This window comes from Octopus sinensis, linkage group LG6 (genome assembly GCF_006345805.1).
Source record: "Octopus sinensis linkage group LG6, ASM634580v1, whole genome shotgun sequence".
Classification (NCBI taxonomy): Eukaryota; Metazoa; Mollusca; class Cephalopoda; order Octopoda; family Octopodidae; genus Octopus; species Octopus sinensis.
This window is the reverse complement of record NC_043002.1, coordinates 77,253,028-77,270,743: the sequence shown is the minus strand read 5'-3', so window position 1 is coordinate 77,270,743 and position 17,716 is coordinate 77,253,028. Positions and strand designations below refer to the sequence as shown.

At 34.7% G+C, this 17,716-nt stretch overlaps 1 protein-coding gene across 6 annotated transcripts in view; it reads right to left on the bottom strand.

The window, feature by feature from the left end:
* The window catches only part of LOC115213367 (disks large-associated protein 1), a 443,386-nt gene that overhangs the window by 109,463 nt on the left and 316,207 nt on the right, over positions 1-17,716 (bottom strand). For all 6 annotated transcript variants that reach the window (XM_029782310.2, XM_029782311.2, XM_029782309.2 and 3 more), the window contains one exon: positions 11,595-13,348. In XM_029782310.2, the coding sequence (XP_029638170.1) occupies positions 11,595-13,272 (1,678 nt within the window). In that variant the 5' untranslated portion in view covers positions 13,273-13,348. The remainder of the gene's footprint in view (positions 1-11,594; positions 13,349-17,716) is intronic.

Below are 17,716 nucleotides of genomic sequence, written 5' to 3'. Positions count from 1 at the left end.
GAGCAGGAAGAAGAAAGCCACATCTTTGACCAGCCAATATGAAGTGGAGAAAAGATTGGGCCAGTGAGATGGTGGAGAAGCCATTAGCATTTTGGGACACTGTCATATTCTCTGATGAATCCAGATTTGCTGTATTTCCTAACAGTGGTTGAGTGTGGGTCTGGAGACTCTGTGATCAAGAATTTGATGTGAAAAGATTGCAACCAGCAATGAAACACAGCAGCTATTCTGTGATGGTCTGGGAAACAATTTGGAGCAATAGTTGATCAGAGCTGGTGGAATGTGAGGGAAAGATAGACTCAAATAAATATGTGTCCATATTGCAGAAAGGACTCCTTCCAAACTTTTGAAAAATGCAAAGAGCATGTCTACTAAATATTAAATGTTCACATAACAACTAACAAATAATTTGAATGTATAATTTCAGATTTAAATAAATTTTAATGATTATAAGGGTGTCTATTTACTTCTTTCATGTGTGTATATATATATATATATATATATATATATATAGTTATTACTACATGAATTATTTCTGTTTGGTTCATACATAACAAACAACTAGAGAACTTGTGTAGTGTATATTTTATATATTACCTGTAAATAATCCATATTCAGAGCCCTTCCTTTCTATAAGTTTTTTTTCTATATAATTAGAAACCCACAAGAGAAAGCCACACATTAATCAACTTATGTTCTTTCAACAACCTTCTTCACTTTGTTTATTCTCAGAATTGTTTCCTTCTTAAAATATTTGAAGGGAGAAAAAAAAGAAGACAATTATATTTGAACTTGCAGTCATGGTGGTACTGTTCTTTACCTGACAAGCAAAATACTTCCTGTATCTGTTCACTTCATATGAATTAATGTATTTCCTTTTAGTCAATGATGTCTGTTTTCTCTCTTCAGTCTACTCAGCTGTGATGAGTACCAGCTGGGTGTTGGTGTGGCCTTCTCCCCACCCTCTTTCTCTCTGTCACATCCTCAATGTTCTGTTGGGTCAATAGTGAAGCCTTCCCCTACCCCGGAGAGTGTCTATGTCTGCTTGTGATTACATAGGAACCTAAAACAATGTTATCAAGCCATAGTTTCTCATGGGTATTGACTAGTTGTGCATAGTACAAAGAAGAAATGTTAACTTTAGTAGTAAAAGCTGTAGCAGTATCAACATCAACACCATCATCATCACTACTATCATAGCAAACAGCTACCAAATGTCTAAGTCAAGATTTGAAACTTAATCCATAATTTGCTACAAGTCCTCAGCCTATTGTTTTCACCTGTTGGACTAAGAGATTTATGAGAATAGGCTGCATAATAATCATATAAATAAAATGGCCATCTCAACAGCAATAAATATTGTTCTTCACTTATTCACATGACACAACATATTGTCTGCAACTATTACACTATTATTAGTATTAATCAGATTTGTAGAAGAAAGAATAAATTATTGTTAACAGCTTTATGGTTTGTGCTGTCTTGTCTTTGAGATAAATGCTTTACTTACTTACTAAACAGATACTTCACAGATGAGTGAATTTTCATTTATATCATCATTTCATCATTGCTTTAACATTCACTTCTCCATGTTTGTATGGACTGGACAGAGTTTATTTAGGGAATTTTTTACAGCCAGATGCCAATTCTGATTCCAGCTTCACTTGATTCCAACCAAGGTAATATTGCCACCTGGCTAGATATGTTTTCACAGAATATTGGAGATGAATGACACTGCTTGTATGACAGTGACACTCAGAACTATCATACAATGTCAAGACAAAGGGACACAAACACACACACTTGCACACATGCAGTATATACATGCATATATAAAATAAAATAAATGCATCCTTTTAAAGCCTAGCCAGGCTCATGGGCCTGGTTTCCTGGTTTCAATGGTGTACGTATTCCCCAGCTAGACGCCAGTCCATCGCAGCATTACTCGTTTTTGCCAGCTGAGTGGACTGGAGCAACGTCAAATGAAGTGTTTTGCTCAAGAGCACAACGTGTCGCCTGATCCGGGAATCAAAACCACAATCTTATGATCATGATGCTTACACCCTAACCACTAAGCCACACGCCTCCACACATGCATATATACGTATGTATAAAAGAAGAACACAATTAAGGTTGCATTTTATTGATGCGTTTTTAGACTACATCATAGCAAAAATCTGCCATCATCAGGTAAGGCAAAAATGGAAGGTGACCAGTTTGCCAACAACCGTGGTGGAACAAGTGAAATTTTGAGAAAGTACAATTGAATTTATTGGGACAGTGGGTCAGAAAGACGAAGGGCAACTAGTCCAAATCTACTTATTTCCAAATTGCTCATCCTACTTGTTTATATACCTAAATTCTAATGAATTCTTGTTTTAGTCATTTGACTGTGGCCATGTTGGAGCACAGAAGAAACTGATCCCAGGACTTATTCCTCATAAACCTAGTACTTATTCTAATGGTCTCTTGACATAAACACACCAACAATAGTTGTCAAGCGATGGTAGGAGGACAAACACAGGCAAAAAATCACACACACACACACATACATACATACATATATATATACGTATATACATACACATATATATATATATATATATATATATATATATATATATATACAATGACCTTTTTTAGTTTCTAACTACCAGATCCACCCACAAGACTTTGGTTGGCCCGAGGCTGTAGTAGAAGACATTTGCCCAAGGTGCCATGCAGTGGGACTGAACCTGGAACCATGTATTTGGGAAGCAAGTTTCTAACCACACAGCCACGCCTGCACCTATATATATATATATATATATATATATATATATATATTATATATATATATATGATGGGTTTCTTTCAGTTTCTCTCTATTGAATCCATCCACAAGGCTTTGGCTGGCCCCACAGTGGGACTGAATCTGAGGTAAACCTCTCAACCACGTGTCACCTTATATATAAACAAGAATTGAAACACCATTCACTTAATTCTTGCTTGAAATGTTATTAGTTATATAACATTTCAATATAATTAAAAACTAAGTAATTATTTTTAGTTCAAAATAAGCAATTATAGTCATTAACCAATAACCAGTTGCTGTGAATGGCCTCTAAAAATTTGTTGTTAGTAGCATAAATTTGAAGCTTTCATAACATGAACTTTTGTTTTTTCTGACTTGTCAGCCAATAAAAACAATGTTACATAAATTGACAAAATAACTGTTTATGTGGATAGGTACTGAGGACTAAGTGACAAGTTGGTTTTATCTGAAAACGCTAAAATTTGATTAGTTCTCTCTCTAGCCTTCACCATCACCCCATCACATACACACCCACTCATACGCATGCATTTTTGATATTCAAGGTGATCCTACTGGAAATGTTTTTCTTCTGTGTCCAACTAATAGTTATCACACCTCGCTTTCAAAGTCAAAAACAAAGATTTATGAAAATATATATAGACAGTAAAAATGAGCAACTTAAGCATGCGATTGATATCTGTTGTCATAATATACAGTGCTGCTTTTGACAAAGATTGGCACATATGTACATGTGTTTGTGTGTGTGTTTGTCTCTGTGTGTGTGTGTAGATATGTATGTATATATGTATGTAATGAGCTGCATGTATCTATGTATGCATGTACGTGAATACACATGCACACAAATATATACACCTACAACCCCTCTTTCACACAGAAAGGACTGTTTTATGAAACACAGGAAACTAATCAAAGAATACAGATAAAAAATATTTGATATGATTTTTCATGTCCTGTATTTGCATCTTTTTTTAAAACAAATTTAATGTTATAACTTACAAACTCCTTTCATATTAAACTTATAAATAAGTTGAGGGGAATACTACACGGGTAAGTTAGAATTATGTATTTATAAACTGATACTGTTGTGTGTAAGGTTAAAGCTTATTGGGTACAACCAAGTCTAGTGCTTACTGTGTGTTGTGACCCATAACAAAGAGGAGTTGATGGATTGGTTACTTTTCATAGAGATCACTTAAATAACAAATGAACAAATAGCTTTTACATGTGACAGACATCAAGCCTGGTCCTATGTAGCTGAAGAAAATCCTGTTATTTTTTAACTTAGGAAAGTATAAAGCTAAGGGTATGGCTTTTTTCTTTCATTCTTTTTTTCCCTCCCACATGTGGAGTTTGTAAGAGTGAAATATAATTGTATATTGGTAAAAGGAAATACTTTTAGGAAGGTTGTGAAATGTGTGGGTGAATGTAAATTGCAAGAAGAGTCTAGAAGATTTACCTTAGTTAATGATGTACTTGACTGTGAAAAACTGTTGTGAGATTATTTTGTTTGTAACTCAGACAAAACAGCTTTGAAGCCCCCTTGTTCGCTCTCTCTCTCTCTCAACCTATCTCCATATAAGTAATCTTGAAAGGTAAACACTTAACAGAGGAAGAAATACAAGAAAAGAACCCTGTTGTAAGAGGCATTGCATTCAATGATAATAATAGGAAACCTAACACCTTAGAAAACCAAAATACTATTTTTAGGGAGCTGAATGTGGAAAAGTAATTGACAATGTCAAGTATTCTCTTTTAGAACATACATTATTGCTTAACTAAAATGAAGTATAAGAAAACTTGTATTTTCACATTCAGTTTCTTGTGATTTTCATTACATATAATAAAAATATTTTTTATCGTAATTTTGAAGCTGTTATATTTTATGAAGTAGCTTTCCAACTTTGCTAATCATGTTCTTGGGATAAAGTTTTTAAAACTCTTTTACTGGTTGATGTGGCCCATGCTGGTTTATTTGAATAATATTCTTCGTTAATATAGAAAAAAATCAAGGCTTCACATTATCACATGTGTTGAGACTGAATTAAGAAAGAAACTACATAACTTTTGTGAAGTCAAAAAATATATTCTGAATTAAAATGCATAAATATTTCTTACACAAAAATACAGAGATTTGAAAAATAAAATAAAATCTATGAAAATAAATTGATCTCTAAAGAATATTGATTTTTTTTACTAAGTGCATTTCTTTAATGATTGATTATTGTTCCAAAATTTGTGGTATTCTCATTGGTGTAGACTGGTATGTTGTTTGGTAGTGTGTTATGTTGTGCTTGTTTAGCCCCTGGCTAATACTGATTGAACAAACAGTTTTTTTCTTCTTTTTTTTTAATCAGGCATAGGACTACATTATCAATATGTCCTTCATTTTTTTAAGCATTAAGTTTGATTGGTCTTCAAGTCATAATCATCCTGTCTTCTATCTTGGCATAGTACATCCAGGATAGCACTGTTTAATGTGTTCATTTCCCCTAAAGATGGTTGGGGTAGGATTTCAGGTAGATTTAGCTGTTGCTTTTAGTAGGATAAGAGGCTGCTGTGAAGCATTTCTCATTGAATCAGCTCCATAAAGAAAACTGTTATATCTTATGGAAGTGAGGCAAACTAACTGAATTGTTTTAATATAAAAAAAGAAACTATTTAATAATTCTAATGATGAAGAATATAAAGGCCAAGGTGTATCTCAACAATTAATAAATTGTACAACAGCAAAATGAAGATAAAGCAAAAAAACAATTTGCCAAATTCAAACATTATTAACAGCAGTGCTCAACTATGGTTATGTATTTGCAAGCTGGAACCAATAAGGTAGTAACTGTTGTATGTTCCATCTATAATAATTTAAAAAGAAATCACTAAGAGTCATGGCTCTGACACAAATCAGATTATCCGCAGAAAGTCTGAGAAGAACTGAATGAATGGATCTCTATCAGTTATGACAATAAGGATTCAGCTGTTTGATCAACTGAATTACCTACGCATTGAATTAGCACATAGCTAGCTGAGTATTCCACAGACATGTGTGATATCATAAGTCTTTAAACAGAATGAGCCTGACGCAGTGTGTGACAAGGGTGTAATCTTGAATCACAGATACAACCCATCATATAGAATTCTATACAGTTCGATTTCACACACACTCACAGAGAGGGTTGATCTGAGGCTGTAGAAAAAGACTTTGATCTAAAACACCACAAGTGAGAATTGAAATGGCTCACAGGGTTGCAAAGCTAATATCTTAAACCTTTAGCATTCATTTTGCTTTACTAAATTATTATTATTCGCTCATTGTCTTGAATTAATCATGCATTATTGTGCAACTTCAAGATTTTGGATATGTGATTATTTATTTTTAGAATGATATTGCAAGATAGGTGTGAGAAGTCAAATGAAATTTGTTGAGGCAGATTTTTTTACTGCTGGATGCCTCTCCTTTCACAAACTTGCACCTGCTTCCAAGCATGGTAATATTCTCTGTGATCACATATATTTTCATGTAAGATTGGAAGCAAGGGACACCACTTACAACTATCACATGCAATCAAGACAAAGAGACACATGCACACATATACATACATGTATGCATGCATGCATGCATGTATGTATGTAAGTATGTATGTATGTATGTATGTATGTATGTATGTATGTATCTCTTCTATTTTTTAATTATTATTAATCTTCCACTGAGGAGGGAGCTGGTTTCCAACAAAGATACAAGACTCCATCTTTGGGATGTAGTTAACATAGACAAATTCACATTTGGAACTTGAGAAAAGTCTTGCATATTTTTACTGTTCTATTCACAGATTGAACTTGTAATGTATAGATCAGCAGGTCAGTTTCTCTTTCTGAAAATCCCAGTTTATCTACATTCTCCTTAAAGCATCTACTAACAAAACCGAATGCTCCAATACATACATATGTATGTACGTATAATCAAAATTTTGTGTACAAGTAGATGTATAACTGCTACTGTGATGTTTAGAAATCTATGTAAATTTTCATAATTTAGTCTGCTTCCGTACAATTGTTAAGTAACTTCTATACTGAGTAGTTTTACTATCTATGAGCTCTAGAACAAACGGAGAAAAATACACACACACACACACACACACACACATATTTATATATCTCCTAGATAGGTGTTTTGCTTTCTCATTTGCTTTTGCCAATATATGCATAAATGTTATTCTTTTCCCAAATAAATTGCACTTCATATTCAAGGCATAGGAGTGTCTGTGTGGTAAGTAGCTTGCTTACCAACCACATGGTTTTGGGTTCAGTCCTACTGCATGGCACCTTGGGCAAGTGTCTTCTACTATAGCCTTGGGCCGACCAAAGCCTTGTGAGTGGATTTGGTAGATGGAAACTGAAAGAAGCCCATCGTATATACATATATATATATATATATATATGTATACATGTGTGTATATGTTTTTGTCTGTGCTTGTCCCCCCAACAACGCTTGACAAGCGATGCTGGTGTGCTTATGTCCCCGTAACTTAGTGGTTTGGCAAAAGAGACCAATAGAATAAGTACTAGGCTTATAAAGAATAAGTCCTGGTGTCGATTTGCTTGACTAAAGGTGGTGCTCCAGCATGGCCACAGTTAAATGACTGAAACAAGTAAAAGAGTAAAAAGTATATGTGTGTGTGTGTGTGTGTATTTCTTCTGAGTTGTGTGAATTTAATATGATACCAATCAAAACCTTTCTCTAGCTCTCTATCTCACACACCTACACATGCACACACATAGCCTATATACATGCACACAGTAACCATAACCATTGCAATAATTCACCTTTTGACACCTATTTATCATAATTGACGTGGATTTGATTAAATCTTTGAAATGTGGTTTAGAGTACTAAACAGCATTGTATGAAGTTGATTTCTATGTTTTATACAATCCTTCTTACGATTATCCACCAGATAAGGTATACTGTTGCTAGTTAAAACAGCTATCAAGATAACCTATAGATCTGTTCAAACTAGTTGTTGACATTCCAATCCCCGAATGTTATGGGTTGCAGAGCTGATAAGTGATATGGCAGAAAATGGACAGCTTGCATGTAGTTGAAATAAAAATAGTAAGATTTATTACTGTACAGATACTGTTACAAATTGTGAATGAGTGACTGGTGGGAGTATTGACCTCTTAGAAAGGGGTTCATATCTCCAGTTAAAAGTGCTTCAGGAAAGAGCTCAGTTTGCTTCAATATATATATAGTTACAAATTATTTCTGGTAAAATCTCCCCCCCCCCCCCCGGTTGTAAATGAAACTTTACATGTCATGTTTTTTTTTCATCTTATTAAAACAAACAAAGGAACCTCTACTTCTGTAAGCATTGACAATATGTTTTCTAAATTCAGACCTTTTGCAATATTCATAATGTAGTTTAGCATTGTATATTAATAACAATAGGTAAGCAGCCATGTTTTTCAGCAGGCAACTTTTCAGGCTTGTTAATTTATAAATCATATATAGTTAATTAATAATTAGACATAAATAAATAGATTAATCCTTATAAATTATATATAATTATTGTTTATAAATTTCTAAAATTGTTGCCTGTTTCTTTAATAGAATAAGCTGTATATCCTTCACAATCTCTTAAACAAACCCTTATGACGAACAAACAAAACATGAAACAGATTAGATTTCTACATAAGGCAGGTTTGTAAGTTCAAATCCCTACTATATTTTATTTCACTCTCACCAGTGGTATAGCTAATAGGGGTGAGAGAAGAGCAACCACTCCCTATGAACACATTTTTCACAATTGGTGTTTTTAGTTACCTACATCAGGAGTTGTAAGTTTCATCCATAATGAAATTGTTATTAGAAATATTGAATTTCTAAATGTCTCGAAGAGACATGAGCAGTGGTGGAACGATAGAGTGGTTGTATAATGTCAACATAACGTGACAGTCCCATAGAGGGAATTACACCACCGCTGTTTAGCCCTAGGAAGCATCGACGCTTCCTGTCGGCTTTGACACATTTCCTGTGTCCTTATATTTGCAAAGGGGAGGCAAGCACCCCCACCAGCTAGGACTAGCAACCTGAAGACATGCATGTTTCTGGCTCTTGCCCGTCATCAGTCCAGGGTAGCAAGTCCCGCTAGCGGTGATACTTGCCAAATTGTTATTGAAAACATGAAATAACTGAATGTAGAATGCAATTACTTACATTATAACTAATGAAATATTTTGTATAATATAAGAGAAGTGAGTTAAAATTGTTTGATATGTGTCCTGGCACCTTTTTTTATGTGCTTTCTCCCACTAACTTTAGAACATGGCTATGCCTCTGACCTGTCTTTGTATGGTATTTCTTTTCTTTTCTGATAGAGTGATCTTTACTCTCCATTTCATATATATGCAACTATTTGTAAAAATGAAATAACAAGAATGGGATAGTTCTGGCTGTATGATATCAATGTGTTATTGGAGTGAATAGTTTTCATATGAGTAAAGAAGAAATTTTCTCTAATTCAAAATTAATGTTTTAGAAATATATATGGATATTAAAAAAAAAATGGTCAAGTGTAAATAATGTTGATAGGAGATGAGACAGACCATCAATAGAGAGCTAATTATACAACATGCTTTTGTTTTTATCTAACAGATTGAATTTGAAGACAGCAAGATGGCAATATTGTGATGCTGATCTAGAAAGTATAACCGAAGACTCGCACATTTACTTACTATCTTCTTTGTAAATTGTCACTGGCAATAGTACTAAAATTTTTTCTTTTCAATAAAAGAATAAATGGAAGAAATCACATTGTATAGACAAAAAGATTAAGAATTCCTGGATTATCAAGCATCTGCAATTACTTTGATAGCACTTTTTTAGTAGTTCTTCTTGTTTTTAATATTTGTAAAGACACCAACACTTCAATATCCTTCACACATGACATAACAACTTTAAAATATTTTTCAGGACTGACAACTCCAACTAATATACTTTTGTTGAAAATTCCATAAAAATTCATACCCAAAATATAAATCTATTTTCTTACCAGGCTTGTTATGATAAATAAAGGTGATAATAATAGCATTAACAGATGGGTTAGACAATGATAAAATTATGGAAAATTCTTTTTAAAAAACTGAAAGAAAAGCTTAACCAATGCAAGGATGAGAACATGGAAAAATGGATGCAAAATGATGAAATAATGAACAGAATGTATGAATCTGAACTTGCATTAATGTTTGTCAGAAAGTTAAATGATATCTCAATGTTTCTGGTGTTTAGTTTGGGAAGCAAATTTATCACTCAAAACATCAGTTGTTAAAAAGTCATAGATATTTTTTTTAAATGGTCTAAATTACCATTAGATAGCTATAAATTTTAAAAAGAATTATATTCTAACAAGAAAAATAAAAATCCAACAAAACAACTCCCTTAAAATATGTTCCCAAATGTTAGGAAAACAAAAACTGAGATGAGATGCAGAACTTTTGATATGAATATAAAGTTGCGGTAATTGCTGTTGTTCCGATTAAGCAGACCTATGAGCAAAGACATTCCAGCCATAACTATCCCATCTTATATATATATATATATATATATATATATATGTGTGTGTGTGTGTGTGTGTGGACGTATAAAGATATATATGCTGAGCTGAGAACCCCTTCGGTCATGACTGACCATAGGATTGCACCTAGAAAGTTACCCTCCCAGGCACAAGTCTGGGCAAGGTTGTTTATGGAAGACCAGCAGTCGCCCCTGCATACCAGCCTCCCCTTTCCATTCCACCATTGCTATCCAAGGGAAAGGCAAAGGCTGTGATGTCACAACTCATTTCTACAGCTGAGTGAACTGGAGCAACGTGAAATAAAGTGTCTTGCTCAAGAACACAACACGCAGCCTGGTCCGGGATTTGAACTCACAACTTTGTGATTGTAAGCTCGATGCTCTAACCACTGAGCCATGTGCCTTGATATATATACACACACATATATAGAGTGAACAAACATGATGATAATATTTAATCTTTTCAAGAACTAACTCAGGCTACCCAGGGCTAGTGTTTAACTCTTGTTTCTGAGACATAAAGCAAATGAAAGATTACTCTTTACAGATTACTATTCCTGAGAAATAGATAACCAAGATGTCTATTAAGTGTTTTGCTCAAAGACAAAATGGAAAACCTGTAGCATTGTTTCCTTGTATCTAAGAGCAAAGTGCTTAATTTTTGTCTATGACAAAACTGTAATTTCATGTATATTATTGATACTTATTGAGAGTAATAAAACCTAGTATCATGGACTGAGTTGGCTGTAAGTCAACAAGAAGTCTCTTCATGGTCTTTGGTCTGTTAGAAATAACCACTAAATCCTTTGAAATCCCCTCTAAAGCAAAATACATATTGGACAATGTAATCTTATATGTCCCTAAAAATGTAGGATGTTCAAGGCTGGAATACTCTTTAATCATGTCTGCTCAAGCTAACCAACAACAACAACAACTGAGTTGGTTATTTTTACAGCTCTGTATGATTGAAATAAATTATAATTAGATAAATGATAAGCAGCAAACTTTGTTACTTCAAATATTTTCTGTGATATTTAGAAAAAATAATTTATGTATATAACAAAACAACTGTTGTGAGTAATAAAAATGTATGTATGTAAGAAAAGAAATATGTGAGAATAGAAGTCTATGAGAACAGAAGTATGTGAGAACAGAAGTATGTGAGAATAGAAGTTTGCGGTGCACAGATTGCAAATATTGCACTACACTTACCTGGTGTGTGAACAGCCAATGAAAAATCATCTATAGACTGGTTCTGATCTGAGAGAGAGGAAGTTGCGTAAACAGATGAAGCGGCTCCAGCTGTGCTAGCATTGCTCTGTGGACTCACATTGGCTTCGAGTTCATTCTCTTCAGCAAGAGATGGTTTCAAAGGAAGGGACATTGCCTTTAGTTCATTCTCTTTGTTCTTTTGATTTGCTCCAGAAGGACTGTTATTCAATGTTTTGCTTGTTGCTTGCAGTGGCCTTACAGCCTGACTTTTGTTACCAGCATCTGCTGTGTGATTTGAAGGTTGTTTTGCTTTGAATTTTTGATAAATAGTTTTATCTGACATAGAGTTCTGTTCAATAGATTTGAGAATCCGTTGAGTAGAGGGATCAAACTGTTTGATGTCTTGAGACTGTGAGCATTCCAAATCATCTTTCGATGGTTTGCGATCCCCTACAGATCTTAAGCTGTGAGATTTATTTCGATGATGAATTTTTCCAAAGAATTTCATGAATGATCGCCTGCTCTTGCTATTCGAACGGTGGACAGGATGTCCCGAAGGGTCACTTTCAATAGAACATGAATCACTTGTGTTTAAGCTTTGTGCGCTCCCTTCTGTTGATGAGTTTCTCTTGTGATGTTTTGTTCGCCTCCTCACATTTGGTGAGAGACGCCGGAAAAAGTTTCCCATGCTAGTACTTAGAGATTTCTTGGCATGACTCAAGAAATGTGCATCATTGCGTTTAGGTTCTGCACCTTGAGAAGTAGATTTTTGGGAGTCATTTGACTGCGAGGAAGGTAAAGATGATTGAGCACAAACCTCGCTCTTTTTCAGTTCAGGATTTGAAACTTCGGCTTCTTCTTCAGGAGCTTTCTCAACAACTTTGGCTTCAGCAAGTCTTTTTACTTCATCAGAATACTGTGCTTGGATTGCCATGCGATAACTGATAGTTCGATCATAAACATAATCTTTATTTATATTCAATTTGCTGGTTTTTTCTCGTTGACTGTCAACATCTGTACTAACTCCTGAATCTCCACCATGTACTGAAGATTCAGAGGGTAGAAAGCTTACACTGTTATTTGGGGTTAATCTGTCCCCTGGGTGGAGCGTATTGTTTTCACAGCCCTTACGGATTCCTCTTAAAGTTTCTTGGTGAATAGGTTTATTTGTTAGTGTTCCAGTTGAGGGAACAATTAGTTGTGGACAACTTTTGTCTGATTCTGATGACATTGCAGAAATTGGAGATAATATATCAGAGCTGTCTCGTGGAGATTCAAGAGGACTATAACTAGATTCTTGACCACTGAGACTGGTCATTAAACTGTCTTCAGTATCTGAATGTCTAACTTGTACGTTGTCATCATATCTCACATGTCGAGGGCTAATACCTCGACGAGAACTCTTTGAGCTGACACTACCTTGATCAGAACGAGATCTTTCTAGAGCAAGGTTTGCTGCAAGAACTTCATTTGATGTCTTCCGTACACGTGGAAGAGAAACAACTGCAGAAAAGCTGGTTCGGTATGGTTGTGCGATGCGCGAGTGTACTTCATCATTGCATGGTCCTTTATTGGCACGTACGGGACTTCGTCGACGAGTAATCCTATCGACAACAAGTTTACTGTCTGGATGAGGGGAGCGTCTGTCCAAAACAGATGGAGGACCACTGCTTGCCATTTTAATTGGTTTGTATGTGTATTTTCAGTGTAATTTAAATTCTGCTAGCCATGTCTTCTCCATAAATGTTACATGCCTGAAAGAATGAAGATATGTGATGTGTGGATGAGACTAGAAACAGAAATCAGAACAAACAAAAAAAGAAATAAAATTTTGAAATAATGAGAAAAATGAAAAAAATAAATAAACAGATAAATAAAAATACAGATTAAATGTAAAAAGAAATAAAAATAACAAACCAGATGTATTTTCAGTCAATATATTCTAGCAACTTAAGAATTTTCTTAAGAATTTCCTTTCATCTAGATTTTTCTATGAATTAGATCTACACATTGCATTCAGAATTTTTTTGTTTATAAACGTCTAAAAGTTATTCCTTGTTTTTCAAACAAATTACTATAACTCACAAATAAAACATGATATAGACAAAGTTTCATATGAAGTGACTTTCTGTGTTTGTGTCACGACTATATTTTTCACTCTTACCCATAATTGAGTGATTTATCTATTTTTATGGAGTGTTTTTCTCTCTACTTCATATACAAGACTACTTGTAAAAATAACAAGAAATGGGAAACTTCTGATTACATAGTACTTTAAAAAATGTTGTCAGTAAGTATCTTCTGAACATCAAATTAGTTAAGTAGTTTATATTATATCTCTAGTAATTAAAGTTTCTATTGCAACAGTGCATTCTCATTGAACCAATATTTATGTGACCTGGTTTGGAGTATTGATTGTCACTACTTTATTGTTCCTGGAGCAGACACTAATGTCATATTTTCCTAATTTCTTTCTGCTATGTTTGAAGTATCATGCTTTTGCGAGAAATCAACCTCGTTAGAGATACAGAAATTATCCTTATGACAGAAATGACAAAGACCCACACTAATTGCTTTATAATATTTGGTTCAAATCCTATCAAGGAAGACCTTGCATGCTAATCATTTCAGAATTAATAAAATATTTTTAGCAGATAAATACAGTAATGAATTCACTCAGTCTGTTACTTCGTGCCAATTTAAGGAATTTATCAAATGGAATTGTAGTTGTGATACCTGTGCCGGTGGCACATAAAAAGCACCATCCAAACATGGCCGATGCCAGCATCGTCTTGACTGGCTTCTCTGCCAGTGGCATGTAAAAAATCGTGGCCGCTGCCAGCCCCACCTGGCACTTGTGCCGGTGACACATAAAAAGCACCCACTACACTCACGGAGTGGTTGGCATTAGGAAAGGCATCCAGCTGTAGAAACACTGTCAGATCAGACTGGAGCCTGGTGCAGCCTCCTGGCTTCCCAGACCTCGGTCGAACCGTCCAACCTGTGCTAGCATGGAAAATGGATGTTAAACAATGATGATGATGCTGATGATCTATAGGAAATGCTTGTAAAAGTAAAGTTGGAATTAATGCTTTATATTAAGAGACACTGACTGTTTGAGTTCAGAGAGCTTTTGTGTTGCCCTTAGAAACAAATATGGATTTCTAACTTTGGTGTAAGGCTACAGACTTTGGGGTAGGGGTATTGTCAAATAAATGACAGGCATTTATGTTATCAACCTTGCAAGGATGAAAGGCAGAATAGATTTTGGTTTGATTTGAACTTTTAGGCGCAGGAGTGGATGTGTGGTAAGTAGCTTGCTAACCAACCACATAGTTCCGGGTTCAGTCCCACTGCATGGCATCTTGGGCAAGTGTCTTCTGCTATAGCCTTGGGCCGACCAAAGCCTTGTGAGTGGATTTGGTAGACGGAAACTGAAAGAAGCCTGTCGTATATATGTATATGTATATATGTATGTGTGTGTATATGTTTGTGTGTATGTTTGTCCCTCTAGCATTGCTTGACAACCGATGCTGGTGTGTTTACGTCCTGGGGTCACTTAGCGGTTTGGCAAAAGAGACCGATAGAATAAGTACTGGGCTTACAAAGAATAAGTCCCGGGGTCAATTTGCTCAACTAAAGGCGGTGCTCCAGCATGGCCGCAGTCAAATGACTGAAACAAGTAAAAGAGTAAAAGAGTTACTATGTAAAGCATCAAAACTGAATATTGTAATATATTTTGTTTGACACTGTAATGACTCTACTAATCCATCTCAATATTAACATAATTAAATATGCTAATGACTGCATTTGTACTTGGGTTTTAAAAATGTTGCCTGTAGTACTCAAAAAAGTACTAGAATTCTATTACCTTAGTCTGAGTAAACCTATAATGCAGAGAAAACTTATGACATGGTGGGAATTTATAACTTATGATATATTGGGAACTTATGATATAGAGGAAATTTACATCATGAAGAAAACTTATGTCACAGTAGAAACTTATGATATAGAGGAAACTTATGACATAGTAGAAATTTACAATATACAGCAATCTTATGACACTGAAGAAACTTATGATATAAAGAAAACTATGATATAATGGCACAATGAACAGACAAAGCACATGTCCTGCAAATGATAAGATTTATGTGACATTGTTCCATCAGTATGTCTTCAAATCTAACAATATCTGGGGTTACTACTCCACAATACAGTAACCATTGGGGTTCAATACCTTCATCTACTTTAAAGTACAAGTAACATTAAGAAGATTTATATACAGCTTTTTGTTTGAAGAGCCTGGTAAACACCCATATCAAATTGAATAAATTGGCCTTTAGTATTTGACTGGTATTCTATTTTATTGATTGCAGAATGATGAAAGGGTATGTTGACCTCTACTGGATTTGAACTCAGAACTTAATAGGATGGAACTAAACACCACAAAGCATTTCGTTCCATGCTCTAACAGTCCTGTCATTTCTGCCAATCAACTAATTGTTTTCATTTATAAATCTTGTTTTTCGCTTATTGTTTTCATTAATTACTTCAAAACACTAATATATGGTGTGTGTGGGTATGAGGACGTTTGTTTATATTTTTATACTTAAGAGAGGTTTTAAATCCCCAAAATATCCAGTAGGTGAGTTCAAATTTGTAATCTTGATATCATCTATCTTTCCAGTTTTAGCAAGGAGATTGATGTTTGTACGTGTCATATACAAGAAATAAATCTTTATTACGAGGGCGTGGTGAAAACGTTCCTGGCTTTGGGTAAAAGAAAATACAGGTGGATCAATGAATTATGATTTTATTCAAAATATTTCCCTCCCAGATTCATACACTTATTGAAGCAGTCCTTCAGTTTTTCAAAGCCCTAACTCAGAAAGTTGGTGCTTCAACCAGGGCTTTTGCAATGCTCTTAAAGCCAGGGATTTTTTGGCACCCTCTTGTACATTGCCTAATTTGATATAGGAACCCTGCTCACCACTTTTATCTCCCCAGCTCTCATCTTCCTTTAAACTGAAAAAGGAGTGGGGAAAATCGTACTACTAGGAAGATAAATTACAAATTAAAAGCAGCTCTAGTGATGCAAACATTATCGGTTGCACATGCATCATGCATGCGTTTTGTTTATGCACCAATTTTGCTGCGGAATTGTGTGAAGGGAAAGCTCTCTGCATGATGCTGAGAACAGAATGCACATGTATGAATGTCTACATACATGTAAATATACAAACATATACCTATGTATACATGTACACATACATGCATCCACACACAGATTTGTATGTACACACAAGCACAAGTATGTGTGTGTATGTGTGTGTGTGTGTGTGTGCACACGTGTGTGTGTATGCACATATACACCAGATGTCAAATGATAATAATGATGATGAATGACTTATACCTTTGGCATTTGCAAGCATAATACACGATCGGAACATTCAATCTATACTAATATAAAAGCAGCAAATACACACACATCAACTTAGTGTGTGTGTTTCAACTCCACCCTCGCCACACACACACATGCACACACACACACATACGCACACACACACGCATATGTATATGGATACAGAAAAGATAAGATTATATACAATTATAGAATGATAGAGGTCAGCCACCCCGCTCACATGATAATTTCTTTTGAAATCACTGAGACAGAGAATATTTATGGACCGCTTCAAAACCTACAATTTCTTTAACTAGATCATATATTCATATTCATACCTATAATTATTGATACATTTAGCACAGTTTCTAAATGTCTAAGCAATAATTTCAAAACGGAGAGATTTTCAGGCAAAGAAATTGACCAACTAACGAATACTTTGCAAATACTATCTGCAAGCTAAATAGTTAAAAATATGCAAAATTTTTCTGAAATTTGGCATGTAAATTTTCACCATTGCTGTTTTTTAAAAATTTTTGTGATGGAACTTTGCTTATTTGTTAGAAATCAGTTCTTTCTCTACAGGAAGAATTCAAATAATTAAAAAAAAAAAGAAATAACATACACCCTTGTGCACATGAATACACACACACACACACTCATACAGACACACACACACATACATACATACAAACACACATACATACCTATCTACACACAC